The 16,690-nt window shown below is 43.8% G+C and overlaps 1 protein-coding gene across 1 annotated transcript in view; it reads left to right on the top strand.

The window, feature by feature from the left end:
• LOC139536405 (arf-GAP with coiled-coil, ANK repeat and PH domain-containing protein 3-like) overlaps positions 1-15,830 on the top strand; it is a 185,053-nt gene extending 169,223 nt beyond the window's left edge. The window contains exons 20-24 of the mRNA XM_071336916.1: positions 2,226-2,318; positions 4,320-4,543; positions 6,917-7,026; positions 13,359-13,469; positions 13,717-15,830. Coding sequence (XP_071193017.1) covers positions 2,226-2,318; positions 4,320-4,543; positions 6,917-7,026; positions 13,359-13,469; positions 13,717-13,864 — 686 coding nt within the window. The 3' untranslated portion in view covers positions 13,865-15,830. The remainder of the gene's footprint in view (positions 1-2,225; positions 2,319-4,319; positions 4,544-6,916; positions 7,027-13,358; positions 13,470-13,716) is intronic.
• Positions 15,831-16,690: the final 860 nt, after the last annotated feature.

Here is a 16,690-nt window from a genome sequence, read left to right as displayed (position 1 = left end):
GGGTAGATTGGGGTCAGTAGGGTAGATTGGGGTGAGTAGGGTAGATTGGGGCCAGTAGGGTAGATTGGGTTGAGTAGGGTAGATTGGGTTCAGTAGGGTAGATTGGGGTGAGGAGGGTAGATTGGGGTCAGGAGGGTAGATTGAGGTCAGTAGGGTAGATTGGGGTCAGTAGTGTAGATTGGGTTCAGTAGGGTAGATTGGGGTGAGTAGGGTAGATTGGGGTGAGTAGGGTAGATTGGGGTCAGTAGGGTAGATTGAGGTCAGTAGGGTAGATTGGGGTCAGTAGGGTAGATTGGGTTCAGTAGGGTAGATTGGGGTGAGTAGGGTAGATTGAGGTCAGTAGGGTAGATTGGGGTCAGTAAGGTAGATTGGGGTCAGGAGGGTAGATTGAGGTCAGTAGGGTAGATTGGGGTCAGTAGGGTAGATTGAGGTCAGTAGGGTAGATTGGGGTCAGTAGGGTCGATTGAGGTCAGTAGGGTAGATTGAGGTCAGTAGGGTAGATTGGGGTCAGTAAGGTAGATTGGGGTCAGGAGGGTAGATTGAGGTCAGTAGGGTAGATTGGGGTCAGTAGGGTAGATTGGGGTCAGTAGGGTAGATTGGGGTCAGTAGGGTAGATTGGGGTGAGTAGGGTAGATTGAGGTCAGTAGGGTAGATTGAGGTGAGTAGGGTAGATTGGGGTCAGTAGGGTAGATTGGGGTGAGTAGGGTAGATTGGGGTCAGGAGGGTAGATTGGGTTCAGTAGGGTAGATTGGGGTCAGTAGGGTAGATTGGGTTCAGTAGGGTAGATTGGGGTGAGTAGGGTAGATTGGGGTGAGTAGGGTAGATTGGGGTGAGTAGGGTAGATTGGGGTCAGTAGGGTAGATTGAGGTCAGTAGGGTAGATTGGGGTCAGTAGGGTAGATTGAGGTCAGTAAGGTAGATTGGGGTCAGGAGGGTAGATTGGGTTCAGTAGGGTAGATTGGAGTGAGTAGGGTAGATTGAGGTCAGTAGGGTAGATTGGGGTGAGTAGGGTAGATTGGGGTGAGTAGGGTAGATTGGGGCCAGTAGGGTAGATTGGGTTGAGTAGGGTAGATTGGGTTCAGTAGGGTAGATTGGGGTGAGGAGGGTAGATTGGGGTCAGTAGGGTAGATTGAGGTCAGTAGGGTAGATTGGGGTCAGTAGGGTAGATTGGGGTGAGTAGGGTAGATTGGGGCCAGTAGGGTAGATTGGGTTGAGTAGGGTAGATTGGGTTCAGTAGGGTAGATTGGGGTGAGGAGGGTAGATTGGGGTCAGGAGGGTAGATTGAGGTCAGTAGGGTAGATTGGGGTCAGTAGTGTAGATTGGGTTCAGTAGGGTAGATTGGGGTGAGTAGGGTAGATTGGGGTCAGTAGGGTAGATTGAGGTCAGTAGGGTAGATTGGGGTCAGTAGGGTAGATTGAGGTCAGTAAGGTAGATTGGGGTCAGGAGGGTAGATTGAGGTCAGTAGGGTAGATTGGGGTCAGTAGGGTAGATTGGGTTCAGTAGGGTAGATTGGGGTGAGTAGGGTAGATTGAGGTCAGTAGGGTAGATTGGGGTCAGTAGGGTAGATTGGGTTCAGTAGGGTAGATTGGGGTGAGTAGGGTAGATTGAGGTCAGTAGGGTAGATTGAGGTCAGTAGGGTAGATTGAGGTCAGTAGGGTAGATTGGGGTGAGTAGGGTAGATTGGGGTCATTAGGGTAAATTGGGGTGAGCAGGGTAGATTGAGGTCAGTAGGGTAGATTGGGTTCAGTAAGGTAGATTGGGGTCAGTAGGGTAGATTGGGGTCAGTAGGGTAGATTGAGGTCAGTAGGGTAGATTGGGGTGAGTAGGGTAGATTGGGGTGAGTAGGGTAGATTGGGGTGAGTAGGGTAGATTGGGGTGAGTAGGGTAGATTGGGGTGAGTAGGGTAGATTGGGGTGAGTAGGGTAGATTGGGGTGAGTAGGGTAGATTGGGGTGAGTAGGATAGATTGGGGTGAGTAGGGTAGATTGGGGTGAGTAGGGTAGATTGGGGTGAGTAGGGTAGATTGGGGTCAGTAGGGTAGATTGGGATCAGCAGGGTGACAGGGGGATGTTTTAGGGATTGAGAGGCTGCTAGAGAATGATTAGGGTTAGGAGGGGTGTTTAGGGGGGAGGGGGGGGGGGGCTGTAAGGAGGCCTTGTTGCGGAGCTTCAGGGGAGGCGGTGTGGTGACTAACGTGTCCGTGGCTTGGCGCTGGTTGGCCCTGCAGGTCTGAGCAGCGACAGTGGGCTGGGAGGCAGTACAGACGGGAGCACAGACATCCTGGTGTTTGGCTCAGTGGTGGACAGTGTCACCGAGGAGGGTAAGTCACAGGAGTCTGTGTGTGTGTTTCCTACTAGTGCTGACTGCTGATAAATACTTTGAGGAAAAATGTACCTACTATGACTGAGATATGTGGTTGTCCCACCTAGCTATCTGTAGATGAATGTACTGACTATGACTGTGATATGTGGTTGTCTCACCTAGCTATCTGAAGATGAATGTACTGACTATGACTGTGATATGTGGTTGTCTCACCTAGCTATCTGAAGATGAATGTACTGACTATGACTGTGATATGTGGTTGTCCCACCTATCTACCTGAAGATGAATGTACTGACTATGACTGTGATATGTGGTTGTCTCACCTAGCTATCTGAAGATGAATGTACTGACTATGACTGTGATATGTGGTTGTCCCACCTAGCTATCTGAAGATGAATGTACTGACTATGACTGTGATATGTGGTTGTCCCACCTAGCTATCTGAAGATGAATGTACTGACTATGACTGTGATATGTGGTTGTCCCACCTAGCTATCTGAAGATGAATGTACTGACTATGACTGTGATATGTGGTTGCCCCACCTAGCTATCTGAAGATGAATGTACTGACTATGACTGTGATATGTGGTTGTCCCACCTAGCTATCTGTAGATGAATGTACTGACTATGACTGTGATATGTGGTTGTCTCACCTAGCTATCTGAAGATGAATGTACTGACTATGACTGTGATATGTGGTTGTCTCACCTAGCTATCTGAAGATGAATGTACGGACTATGACTGTGATATGTGGTTGTCTCACCTAGCTATCTTAAATGACTTAAATGTAAAATTGTGTGTGCACGTCAGAATTTACAGACTGTGTACTTTCAAAGGTTCAGAGTTAGTCGTATTTCAGGACTTTGTCAAACTGTAGTAGCCAGACTAACCCTCCTCTCCCTCATTCTCCACCCCCCACACACTCATTTTCCACCCCCCCCACACTCATTCTCCCCCCACACTCATTCTCACCTCCCCTCCACACTAATTCTCCACCCCCCCACACTCATTCTCCACCTCCCCTCAACACTCCTTCTCCACCTCCCCTCCACACTCATCCTCCACCCCCCCACACTCATCCTCCCCTCCACACTCATTCTCCACCTCCCCTCCACACTCATTCTCCCCCCCACACTCATTCTCACCCCCCCCCCACACTCATTCTCCACCTCCCCCCCACACTCATTCTCCACCTCCCCCCATACTCATTCTCCACCTCCCCTCCACACTCATTCTCCACCCCCCCACACTCATTCTCCACCACCCCTCAACACTCCTTCTCCACCTCCCCCCACACTCATTCTCCACCTCCCCCCACACTCATTCTCCACCTCCCCCCCACACTCATTCTCCACCTCCCCCCACACTCATTCTCCACCTCCCCTCCACACTCATTCTCCACCCCCCCACACTCATTCTCCACCTCCCCTCAACACTCCTTCTCCACCTCCCCTCCACACTCATCCTCCACCTCCCCTCCACACTCATTCTCCACCTCCCCCACACTCATTCTCCACCTCCCCCCACACTCATTCTCCACCTCCCCCCACACTCATTCTCCACCTCCCCCCACACTTATTCTCCACCTCCCCCCACACTCATTCTCCACCCCCCCCACACGTATTCTCCACCTCCCCACACACTCATTCTCCACCTCCCCCCCACACTCATTCTCTACCACCCCTCCACACTCATTCTCCACCTCCCCCACACACGTATTCTCCACCCCCCCACACGTATTCTCCACCTCCCCACACACTCATTCTCCACCTCCCCCCCACACTCATTCTCCACCACCCCTCCACACTCATTCTCCACCTCCCCCACACACGTATTCTCCACCCCCCCACACGTATTCTCCACCCCCCCCACACGTATTCTCCACCCCCCCACACGTATTCTCCACCTCCCCCCACACTCATTCTCCACCCCCCCACACTCATTCTCCACCTACCCCCCACACTCTCTCCTTCTCCCTCCCTCCCCCTCGCCCCAATAGAGTGTGAGGGTGAGTCAGAAGAGGAGGAGTCTAGTGGCGAGGTGGAGATAGAGCAGGAGGCGGGATCAGACCCTGAGGAGCCCCTCCCCCCGGGGGCGTTGCTCTACCGGTCGTCACGGCTACACAACCTGCCACTCATGGCCGAGGCACTGGCGCACGGGGCAGACGTCCACTCTGCCAGCGATGAGGAGGGAAAGACCCCGCTCATACAGGCTGTGGCAGGGGTGAGATACACGCTATAGATACACACACTATAGATACACACACTATACAGGCCGTTACAGGGGTGAGATACACGCTATAGATACACACACTATAGATACACACACTATACAGGCCGTTACAGGGGTGAGATACACGCTATAGATACACACACTATAGATACACACACTATACAGGCCGTGACAGGGGTGAGATACACACTATAGATACACACACTATACAGGCCGTGACAGGGGTGAGATACACGCTATAGATACACACACTATACAGGCCGTGGCAGGGGTGAGATACACGCTATAGATACACACACTATAGATACACACACTATAGATACACACACTATACAGGCCGTTACAGGGGTGAGATACACGCTATAGATACACACACTATAGATACACACACTATAGATACACACACTATACAGGCCATGACAGGGGTGAGATACACACTATAGATACACACACTATAGATACACACACTATAGAGGCCGTGACAGGGGTGAGATACACGCTATAGATACACACACTATACAGGCCGTGGCAGGGGTGAGATACACGCTATAGATACACACACTATACAGGCCGTGACAGGGGTGAGATACACACTATAGATACACACACTATAGATACACACACTATAGATACACACACTATACAGGCCGTGGCAGGGGTGAGATACACACTATAGATACACACACTATACAGGCCGTGGCAGGGGTGAGATACACACTATAGATACACACACCATACAGGCTGTGGCAGGGGTGAGATACACGCTATAGATACACACACTATAGATACACACACTATAGATACACACACTATACAGGCCGTGACAGGGGTGAGATACACACTATAGATACACACACTGTAGATACACACACTATACAGGCCGTGACAGGGGTGAGATACACGCTATAGATACACACACTATACAGGCCGTGGCAGGGGTGAGATACACGCTATAGATACACACACTATAGATACACACACTATAGATACACACACTATACAGGCCGTTACAGGGGTGAGATACACGCTATAGATACACACACTATAGATACACACACTATAGATACACACACTATACAGGCCATGACAGGGGTGAGATACACACTATAGATACACACACTATAGATACACACACTATACAGGCCGTGACAGGGGTGAGATACACGCTATAGATACACACACTATACAGGCCGTGGCAGGGGTGAGATACACGCTATAGATACACACACTATACAGGCCGTGACAGGGGTGAGATACACACTATAGATACACACACTATAGATACACACACTATAGATACACACACTATACAGGCCGTGGCAGGGGTGAGATACACACTATAGATACACACACTATACAGGCCGTGGCAGGGGTGAGATACACACTATAGATACACACACTATACAGGCTGTGGCAGGGGTGAGATACACACTATAGATACACACACTATACAGGCCGTGGCAGGGTTGAGATACACACTATAGACGCACACACTATACAGGCCGTGGCAGGGGTGAGATACACGCTATAGATACACACACTATACAGGCCGTGACAGGGGTGAGATACACGCTATAGATACACACACTATACAGGCCGTGGCAGGGGTGAGATACACGCTATAGATACACACACTATACAGGCCGTGGCAGGGGTGAGATACACACTATACAGGCCGTGGCAGGGGTGAGATACACACTATAGATACACACACTATACAGGCAGGGGTGAGATACACGCTATAGATACACACACTATACAGGCCGTGACAGGGGTGAGATACACGCTATAGATACACACACTATACAGGCCGTGGCAGGGGTGAGATACACGCTATAGATACACACACTATACAGGCCGTGGCAGGGGTGAGATACACACTATACAGGCCGTGACAGGGGTGAGATACACGCTATAGATACACACACTATACAGGCCGTGGCAGGGGTGAGATACACGCTATAGATACACACACTATACAGGCCGTGGCAGGGGTGAGATACACACTATACAGGCCGTGGCAGGGGTGAGATACACGCTATAGATACACACACTATACAGGCCGTGACAGGGGTGAGATACACACTATAGATACACACACTATACAGGCAGGGGTGAGATACACACTATAGATACACACACTATACAGGCCGTGACAGGGGTGAGATACACACTATAGATACACACACTATACAGGCCGTGGCAGGGGTGAGATACACACTATAGATACACACACTATACAGGCAGGGGTGAGATACACGCTATAGATACACACACTATACAGGCCGTGACAGGGGTGAGATACACACCACTCTCTCTCTACCTCTTCCCTCCTCCACTCTCTACCTCTCTCCTCTTTGTCAGGGCTCTCTAATAGCGTGTGAGTTCCTGCTGCAGAATGGGGCTGATGTGAACCAGAGGGACATGAAGGGGAGAGGACCCCTACACCACGCTACCTACCTGGGACATACAGGGTAAGAGACATTAATTAATTCATCCCTAACCCCTATACCACTCTACCTACTTTTTTTTCAAATCAAATTTAATTTGTAACATGCTTCGTAAACTACAGTGAATTTCTTACTTACGGGTCCTTCCCAACAATACAGAGAGAAAGAAAATAGAGAAATAATAACACGAGGAATAAATCCACAATGAGTAACGATAACGTGGTTATATACACGGAGTACCAGTACTGAGTTGATGTGCAGGGGAACAAGGTCATTCAGGTAGATATGTGCATATATCTAGGGGTAAAGTGACTAGGCAACAGGATAGATAATAAGCAGTAACAGCAACGTATGTGATGAGTCAAAATAGTTAGTGCAAAGGGGGTTCAATGCAGATAGTCGGGGTAGCTATTGGTTAACTATTTAACGAACTATTTAGCAGTCTTGTGGATTGGGGGTAGAAGCTGTTCAGGGTCCTTTTGGTTCCAGACTTGGTGCATCAGTCCGGATTCGTGTCCCGCTCCCTGAAAGTGGCAGCTCTAGCCTGTTTCTCATTGCAGATGTTGCCTGTAATCCATGGCTTCTGGTTGGGATATGTACGTACGGTCACGGTGGGAACAACGTCGTCGATGCACTTATTAATGAAGCCGGTGACTGATGTGGTACACTCCTCAATGTTATCGGATGAATCCCAGAACATATTTTAGTCTGTGCTAGTGAAACATTCCTGTAGATTAGCATGGGGTAAAAAGGAAACATTCCTATAGATTAGCATGGGGGTAAAAATGAAACATTCCTGTAGATTAGCATGGGGTAAAAAGGAAGCATTCCTGTAGATTAGCATGGGGTAAAAATGAAGCATTCCTGTAGATTAGCATGGGGTAAAAAGGAAACATTCCTGTGGATTAGCATGGGGGTAAAAAGGAAGCATTCCTTTGGTTAGCATGGGGGTAAAAAGGAAACATTCCTATAGATTAGCATGGGGGTAAAAAGGAAACATTCCTATAGATTAGCATGGGGTAAAAATGAAACATTCCTGTAGATTAGCATGGGGTAAAAAGGAAACATTCCTGTAGATTAGCATGGGGTAAAAATGAAACATTCCTGTAGATTAGCATGGGGTAAAAGGGAAGCATTCCTGTAGATTAGCATGAGGTAAAAAGGAAACATTCCTATAGATTAGCATGGGGGTAAAAAGGAAACATTCCTATAGATTAGCATGGGGGTAAAAAGGAAACATTCCTGTAGATTAGCATGGGGGTAAAAAGGAAACATTCCTATAGATTAGCATGGGGGTAAAAAGGAAACATTCCTATAGATTAGCATGGGGGTAAAAAGGAAACATTCCTATAGATTAGCATGGGGGTAAAAAGGAAACATTCCTATAGATTAGCATGGGGTAAAAAGGAAACATTCCTGTAGATTAGCATGAGGTAAAAATGAAACATTCCTGTAGATTAGCATGGGGTAAAAAGGAAACATTCCTGTAGATTAGCATGGGGTAAAAAGGAAGCATTCCTGTAGATTAGCATGAGGTAAAAAGGAAACATTCCTATAGATTAGCATGGGGGTAAAAATGAAACATTCCTTTAGATTAGCATGTGGTAAAAAGGAAACATTCCTGTAGATTAGCATGGGGGTAAAAAGGAAGCATTCCTGTAGATTAGCATGAGGTAAAAATGAAACATTCCTGTAGATTAGCATGGGGTAAAAAGGAAGCATTCCTGTAGATTAGCATGGGGTAAAAAGGAAGCATTCCTGTAGATTAGCATGAGGTAAAAAGGAAACATTCCTATAGATTAGCATGGGGGTAAAAAGGAAGCATTCCTGTAGATTAGCATGAGGTAAAAATGAAACATTCCTATAGATTAGCATGGGGGTAAAAATGAAACATTCCTTTAGATTAGCATGGGGGTAAAAAGGAAACATTCCTTTAGATTAGCATGGGGGTAAAAATGAAACATTCCTGTAGATTAGCATGGGGGTAAAAAGGAAGCATTCCTGTAGATTAGCATGGGGTAAAAATGAAGCATTCCTGTGGATTAGCATGGGGTAAAAAGGAAGCATTCCTGTGGATTAGCATGGGGTAAAAAGGAAGCATTCCTGTAGATTAGCATGGGGTAAAAAGGAAGCATTCCTGTAGATTAGCATGGGGTAAAAATGAAACATTCCTGTAGATTAGCATGGGGGTAAAAGGAAGCATTCCTGTAGATTAGCATGGGGTAAAAATGAAGCATTCCTGTAGATTAGCATGGGGTAAAAAGGAAGCATTCCTGTAGATTAGCATGGGGTAAAAAGGAAACATTCCTATAGATTAGCATGGGGGTAAAAAGGAAACATTCCTTTAGATTAGCATTGGGTAAAAAGGAAACATTCCTGTAGATTAGCATGGGGTAAAAATGAAGCATTCCTGTAGATTAGCATGGGGTAAAAATGAAACATTCCTGTAGATTAGCATGGGGGTAAAAATGAAGCATTCCTGTAGATTAGCATGGGGTAAAAAGGAAACATTCCTATAGATTAGCATGGGGGTAAAAAGGAAACATTCCTTTAGATTAGCATGGGGTAAAAAGGAAACATTCCTGTAGATTAGCATGGGGTAAAAAGGAAACATTCCTTTAGATTAGCATGGGGTAAAAAGGAAACATTGCTGTAGATTAGCATGGGGTAAAAATGAAGCATTCCTGTAGATTAGCATGGGGGTAAAAAGGAAACATTCCTTTAGATTAGCATGGGGTAAAAATGAAACATTCCTATAGATTAGCATGGGGGTAAAAATGAAACATTCCTATAGATTAGCATGGGGTAAAAAGGAAACCTTCCTGTAGATTAGCATGGGGTAAAAATGAAACATTCCTATAGATTAGCATGGGGGTAAAAATGAAACATTCCTATAGATTAGCATGGGGTAAAAATGAAACATTCCTATAGATTAGCATGGGGTAAAAAGGAAACATTCCTGTAGATTAGCATGGGGTAAAAAGGAAACATTCCTATAGATTAGCATGGGGGTAAAAATGAAACATTCCTTTAGATTAGCATGGGGGTAAAATGAAACATTCCTTTAGATTAGCATGGGGGTAAAAAGGAAACATTCCTTTAGATTAGCATGGGGTAAAAAGGAAACATTCCTTTAGATTAGCATGGGGTAAAAAGGAAGCATTCCTGTAGATTAGCATGGGGTAAAAATGAAACATTCCTGTAGATTAGCATGGGGTAAAAATGAAACATTCCTTTAGATTAGCATGGGGGTAAAAATGAAACATTCCTTTAGATTAGCATGGGGGTAAAAAGGAAACATTCCTTTAGATTAGCATGGGGTAAAAATGAAACATTCCTTTAGATTAGCATGGGGGTAAAAAGGAAACATTCCTTTAGATTAGCATGGGGTAAAAAGGAAGCATTCCTGTAGATTAGCATGGGGTAAAAATGAAACATTCCTGTAGATTAGCATGGGGTAAAAATGAAACATTCCTATAGATTAGCATGGGGGTAAAAATGAAACATTCCTTTAGATTAGCATGGGGGTAAAAAGGAAACATTCCTTTAGATTAGCATGGTAGTAAAAATGAAACATTCCTATAGATTAGCATGGGGGTAAAAAGGAAACATTCCTTTAGATTAGCATGGGGTAAAAATGAAACATTCCTTTAGATTAGCATGGGGTAAAAAGGAAATATTCCTTTAGATTAGCATGGGGTAAAAATGAAACATTCCTATAGATTAGCATGGGGTAAAAAGGAAACATTCCTTTAGATTAGCATGGGGTAAAAAGGAAACATTCCTTTAGATTAGCATGGGGTGAAAAGGAAACATTCCTTTAGATTAGCATGGGGTAAAAAGGAAGCATTCCTGTAGATTAGCATGGGGGTAAAAATGAAACATTCCTGTACATTAGCATGGGGGTAAAAATGAAACATTCCTATAGATTAGCATGGGGGTAAAAATGAAACATTCCTATAGATTAGCATGGGGTAAAAAGGAAACATTCCTATAGATTAGCATGGGGTAAAAAAATGGAGGTACAATGGATTTCAGCTTCCCTGCGTTAAAATCACCAACACCACCAGTACCAGTACCGAGTGTATATAACCAACACATGAATGTTTCTTATCAAAACAAGAAGTGATACTGTCAGTTTCTCCTCAACTCTTAGCCAAGAGAGACTGGCATGCATAGTATTCATATCAGCCCTCTGATTACAATGAAGAGCAAGACTTGCCGCTCTGTTCTGGGCCCGCTGCAGCTTAACTAGCTCTTTTCCTTGCAGCACTGGACCACACGACTGGACAATAATCAAGATTAGACTAAACTAGAGCCTGCAGGACTTGCTTTGTGGAGTGTGGTGTCAAAAAAGCAAAGCATCTCTTTGTTACGGACAGATCTCTCCCCATCTTTACAACCATTGAATCTATATATTTTGACCATGACAGTTTACAATCTAAGGTAACACCAAGTAATTTAGTCACCTCAACTTGTTCAATAGCCACACAATTCATTACCAGATTCAGCTGAGGTCTAGAGATTAGGGAATGATTTGTACCAAATATAATGCTCTTAGTTTTAGAGATGTTCAGGACCCGTTTATTACTGGCCACCCATTCCAAAACAGACTGCAACTCTTTGTTAAGGGTTTCAGTGACTTCATTAGCTGTGGTTGGTGATGCGTCTATGGTTGAGTCATCAGCATACATGGACACACATGCTTTGTTTAATGCCAGTGGCAGGTCATTGATAACAATAGAAAAGAGTAGAGGGCCTAGAGAGCTGCCCTGCAGTACACCACACTTTACATGTTTAACATTAGAGAAGTTTCCATTAAAGAAAACCCTTTGAGTTCTATTAGATAGATTGCTCTGAATCCACGATATGGCAGAGGTTGAAAAGCCATAACACACACGTTTTCTCAACAGGTTATGGTCAATAATATCAAAGGCTGCACTGAAATCTAACAATACAGCTCCCACAATCTTCATATGATCAATTTCTTTCAACCAATCATCAGTCATTTGTGTCAGTGCGTACATGTTAAGTGCCCTTCTCTATGAGCATGCTGAAAATCTGTTGTTAATTTTTCTACAGACAAATAGCATTGTATTTGGTCAAACACGATTTTTTCCAACAGTTTGCTTAGAGCTGGCAGCAAGCTGATAGGTCTGTTGTTAGAACCAGTAAAGGCTGCTTTACCACTCTCGGGTAGTGGAATGACTTTGGCTTCTCTCCAGGCCTGAGGACAAACACCTTCCTCTAGACTCAAATAAAAAATATGACAGATAGGAGAGGCTATAGAGTCAGCCACCATCCTCAGTAGCTTTCCATCTAAGTTGTCAACTTTAACTTTACAAAATGCTAACTTACAATGCTTTTCTTCCATTATTTGTTTTTAATGCATAAATACGATGGCTCACTGTTCGTTGGCATTTCCTGCCTAAGTTTGCCCACTTTGCCAATGAAGTAATCATTAAAATAATTGCCAACATCAAAAGGTTTTGTGATGAAGAAGCCATCTGATTTGATGCACTTCATCTATTTAGTCATAGTGTCAATCATATTCGAACCCATCAATCACAATATTATTTCATCCATTCTGTAGTCAGGTGTCTGTCCGTTGGCAGGTTCATTTATCTCTCTCTCTTCCCCCCATCTATCTCTTTATCTCTCTCTCTCTCTCTCTCTCTCTCTCTCTCTCTCTCTCTCTCTCTATATATATATATATATATATCTCTCTATCCATCTATCTCTCTCTCTCCCTCTCTCTCTCTCTCTCTATATATATATATATATATCTCTCTATCCATCTATCTCTCTCTCTATCTATCTCTCTCTCTCCCCATCTCTCTCTCTCTCTCTCTCTCTCTCTCTCTCTCTCTCTCTCTCTCTCTCTCTCTCTCTCTCTCTCTCTCTCTCTCTCTCTCTCTCTCTCTCTCTCTCTCTCTCTCTCTCTCTCTCTCTCTCTCTCTCTCTCTCTCTCTCTCTCTCTCTCTCTCTCTATATATATATATATCTCTCTATCCATCTATCTCTCTCTCTCTCTATATATATCTCTCTATCCATCTCTCTCTCTATCCATCTCTCTCTCTATATATATATATATATATCTCTCTATCCATCTATCTCTCTCTCTCTATATATATATATATATATATATATATATATATATATATATATATATATCTCTCTCTCTCTGTCTGTCTCTCTCTCTGTCTGTCTCTCTCTCTCTCTGTCTGTCTGTCTGTCTGTCTGTCTGTCTGTCTGTCTCTCTCTCTCTCTCTCTCTCTCTCTCTGTCTCTCTATATACATATATATATATATCTCTATCCATCTCTCTCTCTCTCTCTCTCTCTGTCTCTCTCTAGTCAGGTGTGTCTGTTCCTGAAGAGAGGGGCTTGTCAGACGGAGGTGGATGAGGAAGGTCACGACCCTCTGAGCATGGCTGTCCAGGCCGCTAACGCCGATATTGTTACACTGTAAGTGTTCACCGAAAACATCTGATACCTCTTCTAAAAGTACCTTAAATAATCTCCCAGCATCCCCCCCCGCCTCACTAAATGACTAAAATGTCAATATAAAATGTTACCCAAACTTTTGTTAATATTATTCTGTTTTCTGTTTCTCTTCTATATCTTTTTCCTACCTCTCCAAACCTACCCACCTTCTCCTACCTCTCCCCCACCCTCTCACTTTCCTCCATCACGCTCTCCCTCTCTCTCCCAGGTTGCGGTTAGCACGGATGAACGAGGAGATGCGCGAGGCGGAGGGTCCGCTTGGTCAGCCAGGTCAATACCCCAGCAGCTCCCCAACTGAACATCAGTACAGGAAATGTATTCAGGAGTTCATCTGCCTCACCATAGACTACTGCTAGGGGGCGCCACTGAGGCAGAATACATCCCAAATTGTACCCTATTCCCTAAGTAGTGCACTACTTTTGACCAGAGGCCTATTGGTACCCTATTCCCTATGTAGTGCACTACTTTTAACCTGGACCCACTACAAAAGTAGTACACTACATAGGGAATAGGGTGCAATTTGGAATACAGCTTAGCCACTACTAACTGGGCATGGAGAGGCATATCATACAGCGCAGAGTAGTAGGATGAAGTTGCCCTTAGATAAACTGGTCTGGAGTCAGTTTTGCATTGTTACCGTAAGTGGTTAGGGTTATGATTTGTAGAGGGTAAAGCTGATTATAGATCTGTGTCTAAGAGCAACATCTACTGGGAGTGTGTGTGTGTGTGAAGAGAAGATGAGCGAGGTGAGAGAAACAAGGGCCTACTGACCGTAGGGCAGATCAACGTCATTTTATCTTTCCAACAACATGCTTCTCTTCTTGCTAACCTGGTGTCTACATCCAGGTCTTTTAACCACATCGCTCTCTGCTTTCCACACCATTCATATTATAAACTGAGTGAAACACAGTGTATCTGGCTGCTCCTAATAGTCTTGTCTGTGGTTCTCACTGTCAGGCCGTTTACTCGCTATACTGCTCAACACTCCTGCCTCTTGTACACTCTTAGAGGGGAAAAAAAGGTGCTATCTAGAACCATTAATGTCTCTTCGGCGATCTCCCATAGGAGATCCCTTTGAAGAACCCTTTTTGGTTCCAGGTAGAACCCTTTTGAGTTCCGTATAGAACCCTTTCCACAGAGGTTTCTACATGGAACCCAAAATAGTTCTACCTGGAACCAAAAAAGGTTCTCCTGTGGACATAGCCAAAGAACCCTTTTTTTCTTAGTGTAGGCCTTCCTGTCCATGTATTACCTTCCCTCTTCCTCCCTCTCTTACCAGTAAGGACCTAAGCTTCCACAGAGTCTTTACAATATTATTCTACAGTGTCCTATTCAGCATTTTACAGTAGTTTAGATCATTATATTATAGTGTTCTATTCAGCATTTTACAGTGGTTTAGATCATTATATTATAGTGTTCTATTCAGCATTTTACAGTAGTTTAGAACATTATATTATAGTGTTCTATTCAGTATTTTACAGTAGTTTAAAACATTATATTATAGTGTTCTATTCAGCATTTTACAGTGGTTTAGATCATTATATTATAGTGTTCTATTCAGTTTTTTACAGTAGTTTAAAACATTATATTATAGTGTTCTATTCAGCATTTTACAGTAGTTTAGAACATTATATTATAGTGTTCTATTCAGCATTTTACAGTAGTTTAGAACATTATATTATAGTGTTCTATTCAGTATTTTACAGTAGTTTAGATCATTATATTATAGTGTTCTATTCAGAATTTTACATTAGTTTAGATCATTATATTATAGTGTTCTATTCAGTATTTTACAGTAGTTTAAAACATTATATTATAGTGTTCTATTCAGCATTTTACAGTAGTTTAGAACATTATATTATAGTGTTCTATTCAGCATTTTACAGTAGTTAGGAACATTATATTATAGTGTTCTATTCAGCATTTTTACAGTAGTTTAGATCATTATATTATAGTGTTCTATTCAGCATTTTACAGTAGTTTATATTCCAGAATTTGATAGTACCATAAGAATTTATCAGCGGCCCATTGTGTTATAATTCATTAGAATCTGTCGATTGAGAAATAAGGGCATGATTACAGTATGTCCATAACTCCGTATTCCTTAAAGGGTTAAATCTGGTCTGAAAAGGAACCCTTTTGTCCTTATATCTTCCGTGGGAGATCTAGGTTAGATGTAATTCAGTGGGAGATCTAGGTTAGATGTAATTCAGTGGGAGATCTAGGTTAGATGTAATTCAGTGGGAGATCTAGGTTAGATGTAATTCAGTGGGAGATCTAGGTTAGATGTAATTCAGTGGGAGATCTAGGTTAGATGTAATTCAGTGGGAGATCTAGGTTAGATGTAATTCAGTGGGAGATCTAGGTTAGATGTAATTCAGTGGGAGATCTAGGTTAGATGTAATTCAGTGGGAGATCTAGGTTAGATGTAATTCAGTGGGAGATCTAGGTTAGATGTAATTCAGTGGGAGATCTAGGTTAGATGTAATTCAGTGGGAGATCTAGGTTAGATGTAATTCAGTGGGAGATCTAGGTTAGATGTAATTCAGTGGGAGATCTAGGTTAGATGTAATTCAGTGGGAGATCTAGGTTAGATGTAATTCAGTGGGAGATCTAGGTTAGATGTAATTCAGTGGGAGATCTAGGTTAGATGTAATTCAGTGGGAGATCTAGGTTAGATGTAATTCAGTGGGAGATCTAGGTTAGATGTAATTCAGTGGGAGATCTAGGTTAGATGTAATTCAGTGGGAGATCTAGGTTAGATGTAATTCAGTGGGAGATCTAGGTTAGATGTAATTCAGTGGGAGATCTAGGTTAGATGTAATTCAGTGGGAGATCTAGGTTAGATGTAATTCAGTGGGAGATCTAGGTTAGATGTAATTCAGTGGGAGATCTAGGTTAGATGTAATTCAGTGGGAGATCTAGGTTAGATGTAATTCAGTGGGAGATCTAGGTTAGATGTAATTCAGTGGGAGATCTAGGTTAGATGTAATTCAGTGGCTAGATGTGCAGGGCAGTACTTGTTCCAGCTGTTGTTTCTACGGTGGCACGAGGTTACAGTGATATGGAAGTGGGTGTTGTGTGGCTGCTATAGGCATGGTCAAGGAAGGTCCACTGCGTTAGTCTGTGAAGGTGGTGGTCGTCATGGTTTACTGTGTGCGTAATGGGAAGGGACGGATGAA

The sequence above is a fragment of the Salvelinus alpinus genome, chromosome 12, assembly GCF_045679555.1.
Source record: "Salvelinus alpinus chromosome 12, SLU_Salpinus.1, whole genome shotgun sequence".
Classification (NCBI taxonomy): domain Eukaryota; kingdom Metazoa; phylum Chordata; class Actinopteri; order Salmoniformes; family Salmonidae; genus Salvelinus; species Salvelinus alpinus.
Note: the sequence above shows the minus strand (reverse complement) of the source record. Positions and strands in the feature narration are given on the sequence as shown.